Genomic DNA, 26,308 nt, shown 5'->3' on the forward strand with positions numbered 1-26,308 from the left:
GGATGGTTTTCTACATCTTTTCCGACTCACTAGGCATATGTACGCTCGGGGGCTTCAAAACAAAAGAGAGAGTTTGATGATTTATTTGAACAATTTGAAACGTCAAAGAGCAGACCGGACTTGAAATATTTTTTAGATTACCCAACTATACCGCCCCTAGCCTTGTATTTTATAAAAGGACAACCAAGCGAAAAAACTTGTAACAAGTTAGCGCCAAGGAAAATAATTACATCGAGTACATGATATTACATCGAGACATTTTCAAATTTGCCAACATGGGGAAAAGATCTTAAACCAAATATGCCATCACCTATGTAGCATGTGAGGAACTTTACAATGGAATGTGCAATTTATTCTTTCATGTATTGTCTTCATGTTTTAGACAAATCATATAAAGACAATACATATAAGTTAGATGGGAAAAACGACACCACGGTCTCATGATAGAATCGGACATCAATTTCTTCGAAGACTGGAAGCCCGGAATCTCTCTTCGGAGAAATTCTAAAACCTAAACACCTAAACTGACTCACATGAACTTGAATGTCACCTGAGATTCACTCCATTTTCAAGTACCTGAGATTTAGAAGGTGTGAGTAGCTATGCATCTTCAGGACCCCTTTGGAACACATGATTCATAAAAACATTGGAATAGGAAAAATATAAAATTGGAAGTGATATGCAATTGAAATCCTACGGAATTCCAAAACACAGGAAGAACAAGATTCATAAGACACAAAGGAAAGAACACACGAGACTGGACACAAAGGAAAAGGCTCTATAGGAAAATTTCTTGTAGGATTTGAATCCTCCAAAGTTCCTAGTATATTTTATCTCCGTTCAAAAAGAGGGCCTCAATCGATGGATGAAATGAGCTAACCTAACGTCTTATGGATGAAATGAGCTAACCCAACATCTTATGGTGCAGTGGAATCAAACGATAATTAGGAAAATCCCGCCACAGACTAAAATTTTCAGACCATACATACAGAATTCAAATTTCAAAAACGAAAAGGGCTTCTCGTACACGGCTCACGCTTGCGGCCATCAGCCCATTAGCACGGCTCCTCTATAAGTAAGCCCCCAAACCCCTCACGAGTTCCACCCTTCCTCCCCCGCTTCCTCTCCCCAGCGCACACGCGCGCCGCGCACGCAACTCAGACCCGGCGAGATGGTGAGCTCTCAATCCAGTTCGTGCTTCGCATCCTGCCCTTGTAGCTTGTGTGCGCCCTGATCGTGGTCGTGCCTCTCCGATGCAGGTGATGGCTCAGAAGACGAAGGAGGCGGAGATCACGGAGCAGGATTCGCTGCTTCTAGTAAGTCTCCTCCCCATTTCCTCGCCCTTCTCCGCTTCAATTCCGTGCGATTCGAGTGGGTTCGGGCGGCTCCCGCCGATCGAATTGTTGTTGTTGGGTTGAGTTTTTCTCCTGAGATTTCTGACCGGCGTTTGCACGAGGGTTTCGTCGTGGGCTTGCTGGTCCAAATTGGGTCGATTCGAGCATACCCGTGCTCGCGTATCGAGTTTGTTTGCATTCGCGGAGGGTTTTAGTGGCGGAGGGTTTTGGTAGATTTGGTCTCACTTTTACCCGTTTCGCGTGCGTATTCTAGCGCACTTGGTGCTTGAGAAGTGGGGTTTTGGGGTCCCTCTGGTCTCTGCTAATTTCTGATTCCAATGGTTCTAATTCAGTCGGTTCGAAGCACGCGTCAGTAGCTTCTAGATCGATCAAATTGCGTTTGGGCCCTTGTTCTCCGCGAAACACTCTCTAATGTGCGGATAATTATGTCTGTTCACATATATTGCTTGGTTACTGCACTGCACACATGGATTTGTAGGTGTTTTTCCCGCTGCTTGCTTGTCGGTATGGTTGATTTAGGCGACTCTCAGCATTGGGAGCCAGTAAATCGTCTTAGACTTGGTTGCTAGGAAGTACCGACCTGTTGATTTGCGTTTAGATTTCATCAGACCGCAATGCATGTATGTACGTCCCTATCAGATTGATTTGCATACATTATTTTCCCGTTTTTTCATTTTTTTATGAAATTTGCACCTGTAGGGTCCGCAAATCATTCATCAGGAGCCTCTAAAAATTGTCACCCAATTGAATACATACTCGGGTTCTGTTGATTGAGTTTTCCATCGTGGTTCATTTCTGTGATTTTAAGGAGCAGCTTGGTTAGTAGCCTTTTCCTCTTCTTACTGCTACTTGCACACTTGCACGTGGAATGGCCATGCATTTATGTCCAAATATGCCTTTAACAGCAACACTGCTTTTATTTGAGTTTGACGGTACCAATGCTCGTGTTTCTAGCAGTACATATTTTAGTTTGGTTCTACTTTGGGTTCAAACCAAGCAGTGCATATTTCTGCATTAGTTTTTGGGATCATTAAACTCTTCTTCCACAGTTTCTAAATGGTTGCTGCATTGTGCCATTCTAAGGAGTTTAAATTGTATGGTTTGACCGTGGGAATATATGAGCTTATTAAGCCTTTCCTAGCTTGCTCCAGTAATATCAATTTCTTCATTGTACTACAGCAGAATATATGATTTTGGCAATCAGATCATGACTAATATGCACAACAACTGCTGTATTAGTAATTCCCTAGTTTGGTGATGCTTGGTTTGGTATAGAAGTTTGCTGCCTTATTTACTTGAAAATGCCATGTGGTTTATTTCCATTTATATTACTCTTTCTTATGTTCACCTTTTTTGTATATGTGATTAGTTTCATTTTGCCTGGAGCGTTTTCCTTTATATTGCTGGATCTCATTTTGTATAGCATTCTGGATGTGTGATGCTATTAGCTGCAGTTGCACAATGATCTGAGTTCGAAACACCATTTATATTAAAGGAATCAGTGCATTAAATCACTTTTATATGTTCTTGAGAATTGTTTAATAGTGTACATGTCTGTTTGAAAAAAATAAATCTGTTGTTTGTCTCTCAATCTGTGTTGTACTGCTGAAAGACTCAACTCGTTCCTAATGTGTTCTTATGGTGAACATTACCCATTGATGTGTTCTTTTGATGAACACTGTCCATTTTATGTTTTCTTTTTTATTGCCCTTTATGATTTTATGAGTTGATGGGGCTTCAATGATTTCTTTTAACAAGCATCTGGTGTGGGAAATCATAGCATAGCCTTTTTTGTATGGATATTTCTGATAACAGTCAAGTTACTTTTATCCAACAGACAAGGAATTTGCTTCGGATTGCCATATACAACATCAGCTACATCAGAGGCCTATTCCATGAAAAATACTTCAGTGATAAGTCGGTTCCAGCACTAGGTCAGAATTGGCAATAACTTCAAACCAGTATCTATATCCAAAATCAACAGCTGATGTCAATTTTTTACCTCAATTACTCTTTTATTTCTGCAGAGATGAAGATTAAGAAGCTGATGCCGATGGATGCCGAGTCGAGGAGGCTGATCGATTGGATGGAGAAAGGTGAAACATATCCTGATCTCATCCAGTGACTGCTGTTTAACTATTACCACCTGTCTTGTTTACTTCTAGAGAAGTCTCTGTATTTTACTTGTTTTGGACATCTACATGATACACACATTCCTGACCATTATTTTTCTAATGTATGTGCGACACTATTGTCCATTTTGTCCTGATCGGTTGATATGATCAACTTTGGAATCAAACTTTAGGTGTCTATGATGCTTTGCAAAAGAAATATCTCAAGACCCTTCTCTTTTGTATCTGTGAGGAGGAGGAAGGCCCGATGATTGAGGAGTATGCCTGTAAGTTTCTCCCATGTAATCACATCTCAGGTTTGATTGGGGATCATGTCTCGCACCTTTGCTTATTCCGTGCTGATGTTTCCTTACAGTCTCATTTAGCTACCCCAACACCAGTACTGAGGAAGTTGCAATGAACATGAGTCGTACAGGTAGCAAAAAGGGTAGCACTACATTTACTTCAAATGCTTCAGAAGTAACTCCTGATCAGATGAGGTACTTTCCTACCTTGGATGCCGATTTTCTTGCATGAAGTTGCAGTCTTGTAAAAAGTAGTGTTGCATTCAAATTATTATGACTTGAAACAATTTAGTATTATGATTTCATTTCATGGTGTAAGACCCCTATCTGTTGGCTATGATAGAAGTACACAGTTCTTCCAAAACATGAGTAGATTATACCAATTCAATTCATGTGGAACTGGGGCCATAGATTGTTTTAGGTTTTCTTGACTTGCCCTAAACAAATCTAGCAGTGAAGGTTTGAGTCATCAACCTTGTGGTGCTTTAATACATCCTGTAGTACCAATTATGGTATTCTGGTTGTTTAACCAATGTGCCTGTTGGGTGGGAAATTGGCATAAAAAATCTATGATGATCATAACCTGACATTGGCCATGGTTTTCATTCAGGAGCTCTGCTTGTAAGATGATCAGAACGCTGGTTTCACTTATGAGGACCTTGGACCCAATGCCAGAGGAGGTACCTTCTCACATTCTGTAATTTGGTTACAAACTTGCAATATATTATGCTTACCTGAAACTGTTGTATGTTTGTATTCAGCGAACCATTCTAATGAAGCTGCTGTACTATGATGATGTCACAGTGAGTGCATCCTTTTATTCTGTTTATTCATTGACCATATCGATTCTTGGGAGCTGCCACTGCAGATAACCTTGTTCTTTTGATCTTAATAAATAACGGCAGATAACCTTGTTCTTTTGATCTTAATAAATAAGGAAATAAATTCTCTTGTTCTTCTTGAATTTGTTGGTTGAAGTGAACACTGTTTTTTCCCATATTGGCAGCCTGAGGATTATGAGCCTCCTTTCTTCAAGGGTTGTGCTGAAAATGAAGCTATTAATATATGGAATAAGAACCCCTTGAAGATGGAAGTGGGGAATGTCAATAGCAAGCACCTTGTGTTAGCTTTGAAGGTAAAGGAAAATGAGACAGAGGGTCTTTGACCTTTTACTTTGGAATGAAAGATGACATTTCTCACAGTTCTTCCTTTTGTGCAGGTTAAGAGTGTCCTTGATCCATGTGACGACAACAATGTTAACAGTGGAGATGATGGCATGAGTGTGGATATTGAGTCAGATCAAGATGGTGACTTTTCTGATACTGAGGTGAATCATGATGATATATTTATTCTTGCAATGGTCTTAATTAGTGACCTAGTCTGTTACTAACATAAGGACTCAAGTACCCATCTCTCTAAATTCTGTTCCTTTTATCTTACGTTTTGTTTGACATAATCTTTGATTATATTAGGTTCGTCCATCTGAGGCAGATCGTTACGTTGTAGCTCCTAATGGTAAGTATTTCCTCAACAGCAACCCCCCCCCCCCAAAAAAAAAAAATATTTTTTTTTTTGCAGTTGCTGTTTCTGGAATTAATACAATTTTTGTAACAGATGGAAAATGCAAAGGTCAGAGTACTGGTACTATTTCAGAAGGTATATTTGGTTTGGTAGCTTCATGTGCCAGTGCATAGATTTATTCCTCACTACTTAGAAAGCCAGATTTTGTTAATCTAGTAGTGTATTTGTATGCCTTAGACACTTCTGAATTTGATACGTTTCAGGTTAGTTGTTGTCGCTCTTCTGACTTTCTATGTTTGCAGATGATACTCAAGATGCTGCTCATGAGGAAGAGCTAACAGCCCAAGTAAAAGTGTGGATATGCTCAAAAGAAATTGGAACAATTAATGTTTCAGATGTCCTTTCTAACTTCCCTGACATATCCATGGTAAGTTGCTGTTGTTCTGTATATTGCTCGTTTTCTGTGCTGTACTTATAAGCAAGTGGCAAACATGTTGTGGTACAGCGCATGTAACTCAACCCATGTCTTCATAGACACTACACAAGTTGTATGGCCTATTTTTGACAACCTCGTGTTGATATTTTGCAGGAAATGGTTGAAGGTAATGCAGGAAAAGGGTTCTGTTTGCAGGAAATAAAATCAGGCATTCCTTCTTTACTCCCATTGAAGCCTTAAATTACTAGACTAATGGTTGGCTTTTCAGATATCATGGAGAGGCTACTTAAAGATGGTGTACTATCCAGGGCAAGCAAAGATGGTTATACTATCAACCAGGTCAACCTAATGAAGTGCTTTGTTTATCATATGTATACTTTATTTCTCGTCTTTGCAAATACTATTTTTTACTAACAAGATATATGGAAATTTTCACATTTCAGACTGTTGATCCTAAAACACCTCATATAAAGAAGGAGGTCATCATGCAAAATGTATCACCTACTGAAGGAACCAAACAGAACAATGATGATTTGATATATATGAAGGTTCTGTTACCTAGTTTTGCTTACGTATGCCACTTGCCACCTGCTGAATTCTGATACAACAGTATATTTTCAGGCATTATATCATGCACTTCCAATGGATTATGTGACAATAGCCAAACTTCAAGGAAAGCTGGATGGGAAAGCCAGCCAGAATACGGTCCGAAAGTTAATCGACAAAATGGTGCAAGATGGATACGTGAAGCATTCAGCCAACCGAAGGCTGGGTAATTAATTGAATCTATATACAACAAGTCTGAAACACCTTATTACTTTCTAGTATATCTCCAGGTGTTTGTCTATTATGTTGTTTGTTGTTGAATTAGTAGTCCAACAGGCCGTGTTGGAAGTAACTTGAGTTATAGGAGATTGGAACTCATGAATTAATATTGATCAATATTTTACTTTAGTCCCATTTCTACAAAGGACAACTGTAACTCGAATAATTACTTGGTGCATGGCAACAACTACTTGCATCATTTGCAGAATTTCTGAACGAATTTCCTTGAGGTAGGATATGTGTTGTGTGAGGAGAGGATGTTGTCTAAACTATTACTTGTTTATGAAACTTAGGGCCTGTTTGGAGGGGTACATACTATAAGAATTTTGGCTGTTTGGATGGCTATAGATCTGGGTCATGTTTTAGTGTTGCATTCTGATTTGCTCAAAGCTAATGGCTCAGGATGCCTGATCTTGTCACTTTGTAGTCCCAGCTTTCAAATGCAATGTACTAACAGTAAATTACTCACCCCATCCCAAATTGTAGGGTGTTTTGACTTTTCTATGCACATAGCAAAAGTTATGCACCTAGATATGTGTTATGTCTAGATGCATAGTTATTTAGAAAAATCAAAACGACCTATGATTTGGAACGAAGAGAGTAATTAACTAAAAACAGTTGCTTAATTTGTTATGCTACCGTGCTACCATGCTATCATACTTAGGTACCCATCTGCAGTTGTCTAATTTGTACTTGCAATACCTGTTATGCTGTAGGCAAAGCAGTCATTCATTCCGAATCCAGTAACAGAAAGCTCCTTGAGATAAAAAAGATACTGGAAGGCAATGACGGCGAACAGATGGTAATGTATCATCTATATTCTCTAATAAGATTTTCATATCACTAGCAGCTCCAACAACTGCTTGTGACGTTCTACCAAACAGTCAGTGTTCATGACCTAGTCATCAATATATATACATTATGCAGGCCATTGACACCAACGCAGAGCATGCTGAGTCTGAGCACAAAGAACTTCTGAAAGGTAAGTGCTAAAGGAAATCTGCATCTCCACACTACTCCAATGATGAATTTTGCATTGCTCTAGTGATATCATGTTGTTCAAACACGTCCAAATTCTCTTTTCACAGTCCATGAAATGAGAGATGGCTCCACAATGGGTTGCCTCCACTCAATCGGATCTGATCTTACCCGTACCCGGGAGCTACCAGAGTTGCAGCAGAATGTGTCCATGCAGAGTGGGCAAGAAGCTTCGGCAATGGATAAGGATCCTAGCAGGACTCCCACAAGTGCGCGTGAGGTATATCCACAGCCTGCACGCAATTCTGGCAGTTGTACTTCTAGCACTGCTGTCACCATATCATCTTTCTTCTTCATGCAAGTTGTCCTCCCAGTAAAATGTTACAACCTAGAGCATTGGTGATCCCAAACATTGAGTCGAATGTCTGTCTGAAACTTTCTGGCAGCTGGCTGTGCCTGTTTGTTCCCTGGAGAGTGGAGTACTTGGGCAGAAAATCAAAAGATCCCTTAATGTTGGTAGTGAGATGCAATCTACCCAGGACAAGCGATCCAGGAAGGCTAGCATGGTAAACTCGGCATTTATTCTCTGAAATGAACTCACGTCACACATAATTCAATCCTACCAAGATCAACATGTTCATCTTGTACCCCACATCACTGCTACAGCATGAACACTGAACTGTAACTCCCCATGAAAATGCTGCAGGTGAAGGAGCCGATACTCCAGCATGTCAAGCGCCAAAAGCCTCAGGTCCAGTGAGGTGCGGTGGAAGTAACAGGTGCAGCTAACCTCGTAGTTCAGGCGAAGAAGTACATATCCAAGTTCAGGCCCTTGTGCAGATAGACAACTACAACACTCACTGCAGATTGTAGATTCCAGTCCCTATGTTTCGCAAGGTAGAGAGTTTTGTTCCTCTGGTTCGGGTACACCGTCGTTCAGGCGTAGGAAGTTCAGACCCCAAGTTCAGGTGCTTAAACCTGTGCAGATAGACAGAGCACCACAGCAAGTTCAGTGCCCATGTTGAGTTATGTTCCACTGTGACCTGGCTATGCTGTTGTTCCTGATGAAGTTGCCAGCGACAAACACGCCGCTGGAACTTATAAATGAGATGTGGTCACACATTGTTGGAGATCTCCTTTGGTTGGTCGAGGCCGCTTTTGTTTGTTAGATCTATTTAACATCACGCCGCAGCTGGACTTTCCCTTTTTCGACAAGCCTTTCCACGGGGCACTGTTCACGCGCACAGGGCTCGGCTCGCTGCCTCTCCTTGCCTGACGTATTGTGAAAGTTTTCCGAGGGGACCGGCTTGGATGCCCATGCCCTCCTCCCCTTTCCTGCGCAGTGGCATTGATGTCCGATGATCGGTTGGTGGTCTCCATGGATCGTGATCAAGCCTTAATTTCGACCCATGTGCTTATGTTGCGGTACACCTGTGCTAACTGCTCGAGCTACGGTTGTGCGTGAATGATTGATTCATTTCAATCGTTTGGGGGCTCCGTTGGCTGCACCCCAGTTATTGCCGGCGCGGTGGTCACGCCTCCTGGAGGCCGGAGTTAATGGGATGTAGGCCGGGCCCCTGGTTGCTGCTGGGGTTGTGGTGGATTGGGTGGCTTATGTACGTTTGGATCTTGGGATAGAATCTTCCTAGCCTGGCTTAGCGAGCGCGTACCACGGTTTCTTTTACCGGGGCATTTCACTGTGGATTCCTAAGAGTTCGTATCGGGTAAACGATACGAGTTCATCTTCATCCTCTACTTTGTAGAGGCCGTTCATGGCTGCAGTTTTTACTCCATTGGTGCAGAGTTCATAGAGCACCATGCCCATCCATCTCCTTTCTAAGTGAACGAAAGCTTATGGCATCATTCCATAGTTTACAGGCCTGCGAACGTTTCAGCCAGCGGCCGGTGTGTTCATGAACACGCACGGCAATGCAACACAGAGATCCTTCTGATGATCGAGGTGGCCTGCACAGAGCAGAGTAGAGCAAAGCGCAACGTGCAACGAGCACACTCCGTATTTTTGACATCTCTCCCATAAAAGTATCTCTCGTCGGGGCGAAAAAATGCGCAGATCGGAGTTGGTGCTACTCTGCTCCTAGTAAACTCGTTCGGATTGATTTTGTTCAGATTTACATGAAATTTGAACGGTGCTCCGGGAAAAAAAAATCACTTGTTTGCGCGCCGTTTCCGCGTGTGCCAAGAGGCAAGAGCCCAAAGGGCCCAAAGCGGCTCGTTCGAGCGCGGTTTCAACGAATCTGGAACCCAAACATTCTCGCGTACAAACGCGGGAGCCGCCGCCCGCCGCGACTCCGCGATGCCACCGAAGCCGGCGAAGAAGCCGCCCGCCGCCGAGCTCGAGTACTGCGAGCTGTGCCGCCACCACCACGACCTGGGCCGGCGCCACCGCTACGGCAGCAAGCACCGGGACGAACTCGGCGCCACGCTCACCCGCTTCCGCTCCAAGCTATCCGACCTCCGCCGCGCCCTCCTCCAGGGCTCCCCCTCTTCCCAGCCGCCGCGGCCCCGCCTCTGGTGCCCATTCTGCTCCACCGACCTCGTCGACCTCGACGACCTCTCCGCCTGGTACTTCGCTACCTACTCCTCGTCCCCGTACACCTAGGGTTTCCGTTCGGATTTACAGGTGCTAGCTGGCTCCAATTGCAGCGTGGAATTTCCCGATAGAACATACAATCGGGCACTAGTATGCTGAACCCTAGTACAGTAGGATAAGGGGCTCAGTACGGCGGGTGTTGGATGCGTAATTAGGTTTTCCGCGCACTGTAGACAAAGGTTTTCCGCGCACTGTAGACAAATTAATTCTAGGGGGGAATTAACTTTGGTTCTCTTCTATTGCAGTAGCAATGCGATTTACCATCTGGCAAGTGGTGAGCACCTGAAGGGTGTGAAGGATTTCCTGCGGAAGCATGGTGGAGGGATGGATCAGGTAGATTCACTTAGGATTTCAGAGGATGAGCTTGCTAAGGTGTGTCATATGCTTTCATTTTTTTTTCTCTGTTAATGTGGTACATAACATACATTTTTCAGTCTAGTTATGTGAGAGGGTCTATCTAGGAATGTTGTCGATTGTATTTGCTTGTGCACTGACCTGACAGAATGAGATGTTACATTACGTGCTATGCTGATCTGTCATGATTTTGTAATTTCAGTGGGAGAAAGGCTGTGAATCCTTTGGCAAAGGAGCAAAGATGGAGACTGAAGGGCTGATTGGACCATCCCTTGGGCCATTGAAAGATATCCAAAATGAATCTACCTGTGATAATTTGGATAGTTGTGCAGAAACCAATATCCCATCTTTTAGTAATACTGCATCTTATGTTGTTATGCCTTTACAAATTCCTACCAATGGGGCATACCACCCTATTAGTACAGCGTGTCATGGAGCTTTTGTTTCTGGAAGTGTTTCTTATTCTGCTCCATATGGAACTGTTGGACTACCCATCACACCTTGGGGATCAGCCAGAACACATGAGCAGCAGGCTGTGCTGTCTACAAACTGTTTTCACAGTACTGGTCCTGAAATGAAAGGTAAGAACAATCATCAAATTACTGTACCACCACCATTGCTTCTATTTTGTGTGATTATATTTCTTGGTTCATACTTGGATAATTATATTTCCTTTTGTAGGCCATCAATCTACTATCCTTGGAAATCGACCAAGCCCATCGATTTCTTGTGATGCACATGTAAGTCTGTACCAAGTGCCCATGCACTTGTCAATGCAACAAGTAGCACAAAATCCAGTGAAAAAATGACAAACAATGATGTGATGCTTCTATATTACCGTGGCTCTGATATTCGAAATACTGTTAGCAATTGATAATATACATTTCACTTACACAAAAGAAAGGTAAATGTTGCACTGCAGGAGCTTGCACCATTAAGGTATATCGAATCTCAATGGCAGGAAAGCTAAACAAAGGGAATTTGTCACAGAATTTTGAAGCAGTTTTAGGCAATGACTTAGCATCTAATTTCTGTTTATCTTCTGTTTTTGGTTTCATTTAGGTCAGTTAGTTACCGTTGTAGTGTATAGTTTTTTTTCTTCACATAACCACATTATTGGACTTTTGGTGTATAGTTTATATTTTTTTCTTCACAAAACATTACAGTATTGGAGAAAAACACACAAATGCTTTTCCATTTCTGTTTGAACTTGTTGCCTTGTTTATTTTCTTGCGCTGTTCCCCATATTTGAAAACATCTTTTTTACCTTCCCAAGTAACAGGTTACCATCTCCGTTGGCCCGTGGATTGGCTATATGATCCGTAGTTGGTCCACTATATTCATGTTCCACATGTGGCCATTGTAAATGCTGTCATTATGTTAGCAAAACATGCACTGGGTTGTGGTTTTGTAGTTTAAACAGAATGATAACCATATGCTTCTACAAAGAAAAAGTTTACTTCTGTTAGTTCTTAGAAGTTCTCATATATTAAGAAAAGCATATTATGCATGCAATTTTTTATACAGAATTACATGTGCCTAATGCTCTCTCTCTCTCTCTCTCTCTCTCTCTCTCTCTCTCTCTCTCTCGTTTATTTCGCATGTATGCATAATTGGTGTGCCTGTTTGATACACAGATTTTGCCTTCACAGATTCAGCAAAGTCACCCTGGAGGAAATTTGAGCATTGGTATGGGATGCATTCGCTTTTATATTTTTGTGTTGTAATTTTTGACAAACACTAGTCTGAGAATTCTGAAACAACATCATTTCTTTATAGGCCCAAAAGCAAATGTGCATACGGGTGCTCCTCCTCCTTGGTTAAAAGCTAATGAGCATGATCCAAACAATTTGTTACTCAGAAGCTGTGGTCCTCCTGGGAAAGGAAAATCGAGGAAACTCAACCCAAAGCGTGTTGGTGCTGCATGGGCAGAAAGAAGAAGAGCTGAAATGGAAATGGAGAAGCGAGGCGAAATTGTTCCAGAAACATCTGATTCTAGCTGGCTACCTAATTTTGGTGGTGTCTGGCAATCTGGGACCAGAAAGGAATCGAGGAAAGATTTTGAGAAGAACCGCAAACTTCAGGACACGAATAGCAACCATGAGTTATCCTTGGAGATCAAACCATACATCAGCAAACGGATGGTAAATGTGATTTCTCATTTTTTTTCATATTTAACTTCACCTCAACACTAGCTGCAAACAGTTTGGGCCTGTTTGATTGGTTGTATAACCCCTAACCAGGCCCTTTCAGACTGTCATTTCTCATCTATTTCAACAATGGTACCATATAATATAATGTTCTTTGGGGTGTCCTGCCATCTTGTGTGTATGCACAAACTAAATTGCCCTGCTTACAGCTGGATATATTGTCATTTCCTTTCTTTGGTATTAAGTTACATTCTGTACAGTACTCAAGTCGCTTTAGCTGCTTACGAGTAATTTTTTTTTTTGTTGTCCTACTTCCTGATGGAAGGGACATACAGTAGTCACCATGTTAGTTTTCAGCTTTGTGCTTGTTGCAAAAGTATGACTTGCCAAATATTTTAATCATGCACTTCCGTACCAAGTATTTAGTTAGATCTGCCATTCCACCTAGGCTATGTTATAAGGCAATTTGAAGGGAGGTTTGATCGTGTGGGCATAAGCTAGAAGGCTATATCTGCAGCTAGATATAGCGTTTCTATACTGAATACTTGTGATCAGAACTGTTATGAGGAAATCAGAACTGTTAAATCAAGATGGATCTTGTGATCATTTTACCCTCTTTCTGTTTTTCCCAGAACCATAAGAATGCCAGCCTCCACGATACATATTCCATAGTTTTTACGTTAACTTAGCTGCCGCATTCTGAATTTTGATTATTCAGCTGAATGTATTTATACACACATGTTTGTCTTTCCTCTTGCAGCGTGCAGGCGTTGATAAAGCTTCTGACAATGCTGAACAGCTTGGCAGTCATCTGGAACAGTAAACAGATGTACCGTCGCCAGACGTTTATGGTACGAGCCTTTTCACACTTGGTAAAAGACCATCGAAAGCTCTAGCGTGCACATTTAAGGCTCGCCAAATCATCGCACGCACTGTTTCAGAAATCTACACTTGCCATTAGCAGACCAACCCTGCTGTCTCAGCTTTCCGTCAATAGAAACACCACAGCAACTTTTGATCGCGCAATTCACTGTCGCCAGCAATCAATGTGATGATATTTGTGGGGGGGGGGGGGGGGGGGGGGCGCCCAAAGTAGCACGACTCGCTGCAGGAGTCGTGGAATGATTGCGCGCCGTCTTGGATCTGTTTTATTTCGCTGAAGCACTATGTAGGGCAGCTGTTCCTGACTCTCTCTGCTCACTGTTTGGATCCTGCAGATGGAGGTAGCACCGCGCAGGTGTCTCTGCAGCTGTAGGAGCGCGTCCCCTAGGGCGCAGCCCGATTGGTTTCCCTGTCAGCTCGTGTCTGGGAAAGCTCATTTATGGGCTGCCAATACGCGGAATACCATGCCGAGTGAGTGTTTTGACAAGTGCTCTGTCCTAGGCTGGTGGTATTTCTCGGCATGAAGAGAGCAGCTCGTCCGGTGACTGAATGTGAGGAGTTTTTCGGCATGATACTGGCTGGTCTGTCTGGTCAGGGGGCGTCTTGGTGCGTTGCGTCCAACAATGTGGCTGATGGACCCTTCCTGCATTGATTCCGTGCATCGAGCAGTTTTGATCTGAGCAACCCCACGTGGCTTCATTGACACGAGCGGCCTGGGACGTGGGTCATTGTTGTTGGCACGAAATGTCTGGATAGCTCGCTTCCTGTGCCGGTTGTTTGATACCCGCTGGGCACGATTAAATCGAGGTTCCCTGGTTTTGCTTCCTTACCTGCCATGCGGTCAAATGCTTTTTTTCGCTGATGAGGCGGCCATCAGTGATCGCGACTGACCCATAGCCTTTTTGACCGGACGAGAGAGGCAACACGACGTGAGTGCTTTCTTTCCTTTTCTTTTTGCGTGACGTCATGCTGCTCAGCATCCGAAGCCTGACGGTCGGTAGGCGGTAAATAAAAAGTTACATGGCTCTGTCAGGGAGGTTGGCGCCCCCAAAGGGGCAGACAGGCTCGGTTGTCGGCACGGTAGGGTAAATCGCCGCCCCTTGTCTCGTTGCGGGTGATGTTTGGCTTGCCAGCAGCACGCACAGGCGCGCGGCAGTGAGTCAGCGTGCGATCTCTGGCGCATACACATGTGGCCCTACCTACCTAGAAAGCGCTACAGGAAAAGCAAGATAAGAAGAGGAGACCTTTTTTCTCTAAAATAAATGTGCGTGTGAGAGGAAAAAAAGGACATAAGAAATTATCAGCGCTAGTTCACGATAGCATCCGAACCGAAAAGAAAATTCATGCTGCCGTGTGTTAGTCCCAGTCCCAGCTACGCAGACTTGACAAGGCCATAAATTTTGCAGAGATTTCGTTAATAAAATCGCTCGAGTACTTGTTGGCCGTAACCTCCCGGTACAGTTGGAGGAGCCCCCCCTCCCCCTCGCTTCTTCATTACTACGGAGAGTACCGCGCCTGCTGAATGAAGGCGTCCACTGCCAAGAGCCAAGCCAAGAAGAAAAAAAAAACTTTTGAGGCCGCCCTCGAAGGCTTGAAGAGCAACAACCACCAGTTGGCGATGGCGATCCCGATCCACACAAGGCCGCTGGCCGCGTCGTCGTCTTCCGCCGGGCGCGGCACGCCGGTTTCAAAGCGCGCAATGTGCCCCGACAGCGACCCCGCCCGAGCCGTCGCGCTCGCGCGCACTGTTCCGGACGCCCCCGCGGCCAGGCCAGGCTCACCCACGCTGCCACACGCGCACGGGGGGGGGGGGGGGGGGGGGGGGGGAGATCGAATCGAACCTCCGATCCGCTCCCTGTAGCCGGACCAGCGGGCGACGGCGACGGCGGCGCGGGATACAGATAGCCCCTCGTACCGAGCCGTCGATTCCGGTCGCCGTCGCCCGCCGGGCCTGGCCGGGGCGAGCAGGGGTGGGAAAGGTGGTGCTGGTGCGCTCTGCTTGGCGTTTTCGGCTGGCCCGTTGGCGCCGAGCGCCGCCGGCGTGCCGCTGGCACGTGGGCCCCGACGGCGACGGTTCGGGGAGAACTAGGAAGGAGAGGCTGGCATTTCTTTAGCCGGAGGCGCGGTCGTGGTATCTTGTATGTGTGACAGGGTTCCGTCGTGTGAACGCCGTGGCGTGGCGTTGCGTGCCTGGAACACAAGACAGGAGGCGGCACGGAATTCTCACGGGCGGCGCCAGTGAGAGTGAGACGTGGAGTGCACCTTGCCCACAGTGTCGTCTCGCCTACTCGCCTCCTGCTCGGGAAGGTAGGAAAACATGGCAGTCATGTCGCGATCCTCCCAGTCTCTCTCTCTCTCTCTCTAAACCCACCGAACAAGCACAACTTGGCAACTATCGTCGTCGCCCACATAGCACAAGTAGCAGCTACTAGCTAGTAGTTCTGCTGGGCGTGTGGTCCTGCTCCACCACCGATGGATGGATGGGCACAATAAAGGCCAACAGGAGCCGTCTGTCTCCTGCACAGTGGGAAGCAATCCAACTGCCCATTGATGAGTCGGGATCCCACTCTCCTCCTCCTCCTCCATCCCCATGAATCTCCTCACACCACCTCTCGCTCCACTGCTGCGCTGCGTGTGGTTCCGCGTTCATTCGCGGCCGCTCCACTCGTATGCTGCCATAGCATAGCTCCTACCGGACGTAGCTGCTGCCGCCATGCTTTTCTGTTTACTGTTACCACGCGCCAGGGAAAAAGAACGACTGGCTGCTGCCGCTGCTCTGAGGATTTCTGTCCAATAATTACTGCCACCAGTAAGTTACAATACAATGCTTTTTTTTTTACCTGCACATGCTTTTTTTTACTCTTAGGATTTTTCTGTCCAATGATGCCGAGAGATTGCACAGGAAGTTAACCGCAAGGCTTGTCGATCTCATGCTGGTTACTCGAGTAGTCAAGATGGGATTAATGAATGCTGCTTGTAGAGAAAACCTTCCACATTTTTGGGCGTGGGTAGGATTTGGTGAGGTCATGACCTCGCTCGTCAGACAGTTACGGAACAAGATCACTAGGTGCTACTGATCTCTCAAGGGAGGAAGGGCAAGTGTGTTACTGGTGATGCGAGGCTGGTGCCTTAACCAGCTACCACTGTTCTGAATGTTGCCCACGGCTCTGAACCGGCACCAACCGTACGTGTACAGAGGCGATTTCTGTTTCGTGCAAGTCTTATGGTATTGATTTGTCCGGTAATTGTTCATCAGTGCCCCTTTTTTCGCATAACAGCTGAGTTAATTCTGCCTGTTTAAGTTGCTTGCACGAACTGCCGGCCGATCCACGATGCTTCTTCACACGCAACACATCTTCACGGCCAGCAGCAAGAAACTGACTGTCCAACAGTTCACAATTGACGAGAGCACATTCATGCCTCGATCGACAGTCAGCATCAGCTGCATAATTAGCTTCTTCACACGCATGCATGGCCGATCATTAGCTCCGTGTGCTAGCTAGCACGCTTACGTTTGGGGACACGGCTCGCTTAGCTTGTTCACGATCAGGTGACCTGACTGACAATCCACCAGAGTACCAGACCAGTATACGAGCTCTGTTGCAGGCCATGTTTTACTTTCACGCTACTGTACTTTGTTGTGTTTGGTCACGTCAAAGACGTGCGAGATAGCAACCGTATGGTACTTGAGCACGTCAAGAACATGCATCGAAACCATCCAAGGGCTGGTCGTCTGGAAGCTAGAGGTCGACGTTTTGTCAGGGGTGAAAGCCTTGTGCGGAACACGCACGGCCTCTTGTTTGGTTGGCAGGAAACCGATCGATGGTGTTCACTTTCACATTGTTTTGTTCACTTTCACATTGTTGACATGGTAGGAACTCGTGTTTCAGGCCTCATCAGCAGACGGTTAACTTGCGGTGGGGCCTGATCGATTTTGCATGCCTACGCAACATATGCTACAATCCCAAAAAAAAAATCGTAAAAAAACCTTGATCATACTTTGTGCGTTACGAGAAAATCTTGAAATTTCCAAGGACGAAATGACCACCATGCCCCTTTCTTCTTCATAAAGACCTGTCCTCTTGCAGTCTGGCCGGCTACCCTACTACAGCTTGCTGGCTCATCTACCCCGCCGTCCTCAGGGACATCAAATCGGTTTCGCTCGAATTGCAGCCATCGCTCGACGCAAACGGAAAGGGGGGCAGTCCACAACGCTGGTGGATGTGAGAATTATGCTCAAGATAATGAGGAAATGGCAGAGGAATCCATTACAGGGATCACGAATAATTGATGGTGCCCAGAGCCGTGCACATCCCTGAGGTACAGTTGAATCAGGTGTGGCTTACTTATCCAGTAACCCACAACACTTTGGGAGCACTCAATGCCCTTTTTTAGAAAAGCATGCTGTTGTGGCATAATACTGTTTTAATCCTAGTTATGCACAAGGCAGACTAGAGCAAAAGCAAGCAGAGAGGGGCAAAGAAGGGAACGTCTATCATATGACCAATCATTTCCTCCTGCATGTTTTGCAAAGTAATAAAGGCCACAAGCAAGGTGCCCTAGCATGGTGGTGCAATCTTTCACCTATCATCCCTGCATCCTTTCCTTTTTATAGAGCCACTGATCCTACTACGCGCACAAGAAGTCCACACACCCAAAAGGAACAAACAAACAAACAAACCAACCAACCAGCCCCAAGCCCTCCCATGCCCTGAGGCCACAAATCAGGCTGCGACATACAGATTCCCTTCCGAACAGATCTTCCCATGCACCCACAGAAACTTTCCCCCCCCCCCCCTCAGTGCGCACACAAAACCACCACATTCTCAGGAAGGTGTGGTGCCACCTGTGGCGACAATGTGCAAGCAACAAGCCAGACGGTTTGTATATGATTGATACAAAAAAAAAAATTGTACTTGTGATGGAGAAATGGACCATGGACCAACTGTTTCTTTTTTTCTTAGAGAAAAAAACTGGACCAGGGATCTGGAGAGATGCAGTTGGAACATGCTTGAATCTTGGATTTGGGGAGGCTGAAGTACATTATCAAACTAGTGCTCAAGTGCAAGTTTGCTCAGGGAGTTTTTTTATGGCGTCAGATTGTGTGGTCTACCCATGTTGTTGGTTTTGTGAGCTCTGTGGATAAAGATATTTGCTAACTGTACTTGACCCTGACAAGGGGAGAAGCGTCAGGGGCAATTGAATATCTCATGTCGATGCAGATCGAGTATTTTTCATAGAATATTGTTTGGAGATCAAGCACGCGAAACTAGCTATTAGGGACACCAAGAGGCATATTAAGGACGCCACCAGATTGGCCGAACGAAATACGGATACAACCTAATAAAATGATGCTTGCAACTTTTCACACAATAGTGAAACTAAAGCTTGTTTTAAACGAGATGCACGTTACAGTCAAATATGGAACACCATTGAACTTTTAAAGACATCATGCATTAAGCTCATTTTGAATTTGGAGGTGTTTTTTCTAGCTTCAATACGAGATGGATCGGTCCATGTGACAAATCTTGTATTTAAAATTGAAGCCACATGTATTTCAAATTAGTCCAGTAAAACAATCCATCCTTTTGCCGGCTTTCTATGCATCAGCGCATAGAGTATACTCAATTGTTCACTGCTGGAGAGAGAACAAAATATCCTGATTATTTTAGCAATAATGTCCAACTGTCCAACAAAAAGTATAGCTATTTCTTCCGAGGAAACTAATGTTTGCTCCACTTTTCAAACAATCCAACCATCCAACTCCCGAGACTGTTCCGGCATAGTAACCTCAGAGTCATCATGCTCAACAGGAGCATCAACACATAAAAATATCCTGTATACCTCAGTGGGCAACGGCAATAACAATCCCCTGTGGAAGCACAGTGAAAAAAATTACTGTTCTAGTAATAAGAAACCTCAGACAAGAGCAAGAGCAGTCACAATGATCCCCAGTGGAAGCACAGTAAGAATTTTTCACTGTTGTCTCTCTTTTTTTCCTTAGCAAAAAAGTTTCACTGCTGTTTAAGAAGTAAAGAAAAGAAAACATCACTGCTCTGCACTGCAGCTCCTCACCCTGATAAACTCATAACACCCTCCCCCACTCACCAAACCTCGCTAACAAGAAGCCAAGAAGAGTAACGCCCCTCATCGCCTCCCCTCTCCTCCAAGGTTAGGCCAAGGCAGAGCAACCAAAGCAACCCCTCCCTCCCCCAATAATTGCAGGCAAGCGCAAGGGTTCCATGCCGGTGTTAAAGGACGAACATGGCCCTGGTGCCGCCGCGGGCCCCGCCATTCATTGCCCCTCGCCTTTAGAATCCCTGTCAGGGGATTGATGGCCTGATGAATGGCTGCGCGCCAACACAATTGCCACTGCACATCGGCGACGCAAAATCCATTCGGAAAAAGTAGTGTTAAAAATGGCAGTATAATATGGGCATGTGATCTCCCCTACCCGGCCACACCACTCCATAGCCCGCTCCCTCTCCCAGTCTCACTCCACCACATACGCTGATGCACCTGCGCTGCACTTGTCTCTGCGAGCAAGTACTGACTGCCCCCCAGTTCCTGGCTCTGCCGCTCTGGCCGGCCGGCTGCCTGTGGCCGGCCGCCTCGTCCTCGGCGGCGGTGACGCTCTGCTGTGGCGCTGCCGCCGCTGCGCGGAGCGGCGTGGTGGTCTGTGCTCGAGCTTGTTCTCCTCCCCTTCCTCCCTATAGCTAGCTAGCGGCACCGTCCATTTCGCCCGCTCCTTCGTCTCTCTCTCTCTCTCTCCTCCCTATCAGTATCAGGATAAGCTCCCTGTGCTGCGCCTGCGCTAGCTCCCTGCCCGATCTGCGGCGTTTGCCCTGTTCCCGTGCTTGATTTGTTCGCTTCTGGGCGCGGTGGTGCCCCCCCGGGGCAATAACTCCCCCTCGGTGGCTGCCACCCTCCCCGCGGCAGACCGGCCTATAGGATGAGAGGGACGGGGGAACACAACAAACCGGCCGCGCCAGTGACCTGGCCGTGAACAGAGAGCTCCAGCTCGGGCACGGGCACGGGCACGGGCGGGCGGTGGCTATCTCTGCAGTGGCCCGGGAGGAGACGGTGGAGCTTGCTTGGCCCCCGCTGCTCGGCGTTTCGTTCATGGATTGGGATCTCAAGATGCCGGTGTCCTGGGACCTGGCCGACCTGGAGCACGACGCCGTGCCGGCCATTGCCGCCGCAACGGCAGCGCCTCCCGCCGCGGCGTCGTCGGGCATTGCCGCCGCCGCCGCGGCTGCGGCCGCGGCGGCGTCGGCCCGCGGGGCGCCGAGCCGGGCGGAGTGCTCCGTCGACCTCAAGCTCGGCGGGCTGGGCGAGTTCGGCGCCGCGGACCGGATGAAGGAGCCGGCGGCGCCGGTGCCGGCTGGGGCGGCTACAGCGCCGGCGGTGGTTCCGTCCGCGAGCCCGATGAAGCGCCCGCGCTCGGGTGCCAGCGGCGCCGGCGGGGCGCAGTGCCCGTCGTGCGCGGTGGACGGCTGCAAGGCCGACCTCAGCAAGTGCCGCGACTACCACCGCCGCCACAAGGTCTGCGAGGCGCACTCCAAGACGCCCGTCGTCGTCGTCGCCGGCCGCGAGATGCGCTTCTGCCAACAGTGCAGCAGGTATAGTATGCAACAATTCCAACCATTCTCAATTCACTTCAGTTTGCTTGCAAAAATTCACCAGCACTCATTGCACAAAACTGATTGTCATTTAAAAAAGTCAGTTGCTTAGAATTGTCGCCATGGAAATTGGCACAGGCAATTAAAGAACCGACTGATTGACGTCAGTCATTTTTCCCCCCCACAGCTTTTCCTTTTTACTGCTGATTATTCTCTTTGTTAAAAGTGAAAATGCCAAATCAGTTCTTTCCTTGGCCCGGGCTTTCCCTGTCTTTGCTTCAATCCTTGCCAATTTGTCATCACAATCACAGATATGATGAACGTGAAGCGAGCATATATCTCCCTGTCTTGTTTCAAGGATGCACAGCTTTACCTTTCCGGGCTCCACCTTTTCAGCCTTTTCATATGAACGTACCCCAATCTTTTCCCTGCTTCCCTTTAGCTTAGCAACAAGTATTACCTGAATTATCACCACCTCTTTTTTCTACTTCTGCATACCAACTTTCTAACCCATCAGTGAGAATCATTACCCGGCAAAAGCCTGGAAGCACTTCATGTGCTGAAGATATCAGCTGGAGTCGTCTTTTCTTGTGGCAGTTGATGCTTCTTCACCTGACCCTTGAATAGATATATTTTTCAATGATGCGGTTTAAAATTGAGTAATGAACTGGAATTTGTATTTTGGATAAAATTGAAAGAGAAATCCTTTGCGATATCAAATCGTTGAACAGAAACATGGAGAATTTTTTTTGAAGCAAACATGGAGCTCAGGAGCTGATCTTTCTGACTGAATTCTTTACCATGCTTAGGCGCTTAAGGATCTGTTCAGCTTTTGCTTTGAGAGGAACTACTCTCAAATCTTTAAGCCCCATCTTTGGCATTGTTGCATGCTTACTTTTTCTGAATACCTTTCCTTGGAATTAGTAATGAGATCCGTACGTTTCTTACATTTTTCTCGTGGATTGTTTTACGCAGCAGCATATGTTGTGTGGGGGCTCTTTATGGTTAAAGATGCTGAACATAAAACCTCCTTATTCAATTCCTGGCAGAAACTGGCCTACCACATCTTCCTTGCTTGCATCTGGCCATGAACCATGCTCTTTATATGCAGAAAGGCAATACATATGTCGAGACCTAGACACTAGACAGTTAGCGGATCTTTTCTGCATAATTTTGGTGGAGCCATTTTAGTCATTCAAAAAAAAAAAGAGGAAAAGTTGGTGCAGCCATTTTGTCTTGGTAACCAACCAAGTCACCTGGAAATCAACAAATTTTGCACTATCAGCTTCCATCCACTAAGGGCGTTATTTATATATTCTGGTACTTTTGTTTCCTTAGAGTGAGCTATTTCCGAAATGTTTAGTCAGTTTCAGCCATGAAAATTAAACTTCTGTTTAACCTGCACTCCAGATTGGCTCACTGTTAGATAAGTCATATATAGATTCAACTGATGTTGAATTCCCATCATCTGGAACAAATGCCGTGCCCCAAATTTTACATCCTAGTAGTAATATATATTAGATAAAACCTTATCTCGGCCTCTCAGGATGCTCAAGTGTGATTTCAATTGTGGTGCCGCCTTTTATATGTCTTGAGATATTTTTTTAGGATAAAGGAATATTTTTTAATATTCGAACAATTACCTCTGTCCCTGCTCTGTTTAAACAATGCAAATATAATGCTTGGGTTAATTTGTCTTATTTCTTCACAAAATTTTATATTAAGTGGGGCCGCGAGCCGCATTTCCAATGATTGATTACCTTGCCTAGTAGAGAAAAGTGAGATCACCATACTGCTTGGCAGACTTTATCAAGTGCTCCTCAGTGTCCCAACAAGTTGGTAGGGTGCCGTACTGGCATATATCTGTTGGAACCATTATACCGTGGTCCGGATGCCCACCAGGAGTTGTACAACTTTTCTGTGCTCGAGAGGTCCTGAATGTGAAACTTTTATCTAAGCTGAAGCCCCATGCAACCAATTTGTTAACTGGCATTCTGAAATCTCAGTGGTCCAGCTGTGTACTTTTATTTTTGAAGGCCCGGCGAGTACTATTTTTAAATATTGGGTGGATAAAACATGTGCATCTTGCTTCTCTAACTATGAGTAGCATTTCAGCCCCCACTTTGAATTATTTATGTGAGTTACCCTGCAGTGTAGCCTTTGTTCAGAAAATTGTGTACATCAGCATCTGTGAGTTACCCTGCAGTGTAGCCTTTGTTCAGAAAATTGCGTACATCAGCATCCCGACTCCTGAGAGATTGATCACTTAGTTTCTCCTCGAAATTCTCATGATATTTTATTCATAAAGATGCACGCTTTCATTGAATCCAGATTGTTGTATGCATTTTTTCTACAACTTGTCAGTATCATACCATTATGTTGCTACATTTATGTTCTTGTCTTCTTTCGACTTCGCCGTCAGCTCCTCTTTTGATATATGCCTTGCCATTATTGTTTCTTTTTGGCCTATTGTTTGGACTTCTTATCGTGAATTCTGTTTCTTTAGGTTTCACTTACTTGCGGAGTTTGATGACGCTAAACGTAGCTGTAGAAAGAGGCTTGATGGGCACAACCGGCGTCGCAGGAAGCCACAGCCAGATACCATGAACTCTGGGAGCTTTATGACAAGTCAGCAAGGTATTTTGGGTTTTTGTTCAGCGAGTAACTTTTTCTGTTAGTCACTCAGGTGGTACTATAATATAGTTAGCTATATGGTAACTTCTGAAACTGGAAGTTGAACTATATTGTACACTAATGCAAAACTCAATCTGTAAAAATGCCTCTGTATTTCTAGCTCTGATATTTCATCAAATTTGGCCTGTAAAACTGAAGCTTAGCAATATAGCTTTAGTAGACATTTGAGCACATGCATCTAATCAGTCTTTTTTACATTGCGAAAAATTGATTAGCCTTTTAGGCTTGTTTTCGAGTGCAGGGACAAGGTTCTCGTCGTTCCCGGCTCCAAGGCCGGAACCAAGCTGGTCAGGGGTCATCAAATCCGAGGACAGTTCATACTACACGCACCACCAGGTCCTCAGCACGAGGCCGCACTTCGCCGGCTCGACGTCGTCCTACTCCAAGGAGGGGCGGCGCTTCCCGTTCCTCCAGGACGGCGACCAGGTCAGCTTCAGCGCGGGCGCGGCGGCGCTGGAGGTCTCCACGGTGTGCCAGCCCCTCCTCAAGACGGTGGCCCCGCCGCCCGAGAGCAGCAGCAGCAACAAGATCTTCTCCGACGGGCTGACCCCCGTGCTCGACTCGGATTGTGCTCTCTCTCTTCTGTCATCCCCCGCCAACTCCTCCAGCGTCGACGTCAGCCGCATGGTCCAGCCGACGGAGCACATCCCCATGGCGCAGCCCCTCGTCCCCAGCCTACACCCGCAGCAGCAGCAGCAGCAGCAGCACCATCAGTTCGGCGGCTCCCCCGGCTGGTTCGCCTGCTCGCAGGCCGGCTCCAGCGGCGTCGCCTCCGCCGCCGGCGCCGGCGGGTTCGCCTGCCCGCCCAGCGTGGAGAGCGAGCAGCTGAACACCGTCCTGGTGGTCCCCAGCTCCGACGGCCACGAGATGAACTACCACGGCATCTTCCACGTCGGCGGCGAGGGCTCCTCCGACGGGACGTCCCCGTCGCTCCCGTTCTCGTGGCAGTAGTAGTGTCCTCTCGTCGCGACCAGTAGTGACCTCGAGTTCTTTGCGTTGTGTTGCCCGTAGCTCCTCAGCTGTAGTGATCACCAGTTCCCTGTTCTTTCTGTCCGTTTTCGCTCCAGTCATTTGTTCGTTTTGCCTTCCCGATTCATGGGCCTGGAAAGAACTCGCATAAAGTTCGTGCTAAATCCACTGAAATCGTTTCGATATCTTGCTGATTCAGGATTGCCGTAAGGTTCACCAACAGACTCGAATTCCGTGAGATCCACATTATTTTAGATTGAAGAAATCTGTAGTCAGAACTTAAAAGTACTTGATCCATTCGTTGCCCTTCCTCTGTATTCTCGTTGTTCGCCAACTGAGTCGGATAAGCTTGGCGACTTGGCGTAAAAGAGCAGCCGAATTAATGTAAGTTTGGTTTGAAATGGCAAATGTTTATGTGGGATACCGGAGGGTTTGCAGTTCAACACAAGATGTGTGTTAGTGTGTAGCTGGGCGCCAAATTTGCCTGAAGGTGTGCGGTGGGCAGAAACGAGCGTCAGGGCTAGGTTGGGCCATGGCAGTAGAAAATGGCCCTCACTCTCCGCAGGCCGCTGGCTGAAGGCATCCAGGCCAGAAACTCCTTCGGCTTGGGCCTAAGCTGGGCTTGTTTGGACCAGTACGGGCCAAGAAAGCTCTACATGTTTTAATGCAAGTCGTTCTTTGCACAAGCCCACCGCTTTATGAAGAAAACGCGCACGCCACCCACCTTTGAGTCTCTGACCATTCGTCAGGCACGTATTCTGTTGGTGCGAAAGTCCCCGGGGAAGAATCCCGTCAGGTCGAGCTCATGCGGCGACTTGCTCGCGAGTCAGCGGCGCCTCCGTTCACACGCTGTTGCAGCCAGCCAGGCCCCAGCTGCAACGACGGGGCAATCTCTCGGAGGGGGTCAAGGCTCGGGCCTGACACGTACGGGGGTACCTTCAGGCCTCGCAGCCGTCAAGGGCGGTGGGTGGGGGTGGCGTCGCTTGCCACGTGTAAGACTGGAGAGGCAGGATTCGTGCGGGGTATGCAGCTGATCTGATGAGCTGTGTATGGAGACGTACTTGGCTCGCACAAACGTGCAGGAGAGATGAGGACGTACGGCCCCTCGGTGGATCGTCGGATCGAACCGGCAGACTCGGTTCCAGCGCGGCAGGGCAGCAACCAAAATCCAAGCCCGATCTGCCGGTGCTTGCACGTGGCCACAAAACGATCACGCGCCGTTTTTGTGTCGAAAGGCCGTAGCGTGTGCACGCAGCTGCAGTTTTGCCGTCTTTCGTTTCAGCGGAACCGTACCCCCACGCAGTGCCATGCATGCCGTTCCTTCCTTTTACGTACGCGCTTAACCTAGCCGCCATGGCCGTCGTCGATCGGAGAAGCCCAGCGAGTAGCACGCTGCCCGCCGGAGGAGCACACTCCAGCCGGCAGGCTTCGACCAAACCTTGGCTGGATCGTCACGTCCGCGGGCTCGCTCTCTCGCAGGCTCGCACGGCACGGC

The 26,308-nt window shown here is 46.7% G+C and overlaps 2 protein-coding genes across 3 annotated transcripts; both read left to right on the plus strand.

Moving 5' to 3' along the window:
* The first annotated feature begins 1,116 nt into the window (after positions 1 to 1,116).
* LOC112882184 (meiosis-specific protein PAIR2) lies at positions 1,117 to 14,357 on the plus strand. The gene is made up of 30 exons (XM_025947179.1): positions 1,117 to 1,174; positions 1,260 to 1,316; positions 3,193 to 3,289; positions 3,383 to 3,451; positions 3,661 to 3,753; positions 3,843 to 3,966; positions 4,382 to 4,451; positions 4,533 to 4,574; positions 4,778 to 4,906; positions 4,991 to 5,098; positions 5,244 to 5,286; positions 5,386 to 5,427; positions 5,595 to 5,719; positions 5,882 to 5,894; positions 5,997 to 6,067; positions 6,172 to 6,276; positions 6,350 to 6,500; positions 7,270 to 7,355; positions 7,481 to 7,535; positions 7,642 to 7,811; positions 7,978 to 8,097; positions 8,238 to 8,260; positions 9,923 to 10,114; positions 10,388 to 10,514; positions 10,699 to 11,077; positions 11,178 to 11,236; positions 12,149 to 12,185; positions 12,276 to 12,640; positions 13,407 to 13,497; positions 13,864 to 14,357. Exons 1-29 carry the CDS (start codon positions 1,172 to 1,174, stop codon positions 13,467 to 13,469), a joined length of 3,018 nt encoding a protein of 1,005 aa, XP_025802964.1. The 5' UTR covers positions 1,117 to 1,171; the 3' UTR covers positions 13,470 to 13,497; positions 13,864 to 14,357.
* Positions 14,358 to 19,985: 5,628 nt separating this feature from the next.
* On the plus strand, positions 19,986 to 25,033 carry LOC112882284 (squamosa promoter-binding-like protein 18). 2 transcript variants are annotated; one of them, XM_025947304.1, is made up of 3 exons: positions 19,986 to 21,150; positions 23,657 to 23,787; positions 24,086 to 25,033. In XM_025947304.1, exons 1-3 carry the CDS (start codon positions 20,651 to 20,653, stop codon positions 24,793 to 24,795), a joined length of 1,341 nt encoding a protein of 446 aa, XP_025803089.1. In that variant the 5' UTR covers positions 19,986 to 20,650; the 3' UTR covers positions 24,796 to 25,033. The 2 variants fall into 2 exon arrangements, with proteins under 2 accessions (XP_025803089.1, XP_025803088.1); XM_025947303.1 differs by having other exon boundaries at positions 19,987 to 21,150; positions 24,068 to 25,033.
* Positions 25,034 to 26,308: the final 1,275 nt, after the last annotated feature.

The sequence above is a fragment of the Panicum hallii genome, chromosome 2 (genome assembly GCF_002211085.1).
Source record: "Panicum hallii strain FIL2 chromosome 2, PHallii_v3.1, whole genome shotgun sequence".
Taxonomy (NCBI): Eukaryota; Viridiplantae; Streptophyta; class Magnoliopsida; order Poales; family Poaceae; genus Panicum; species Panicum hallii.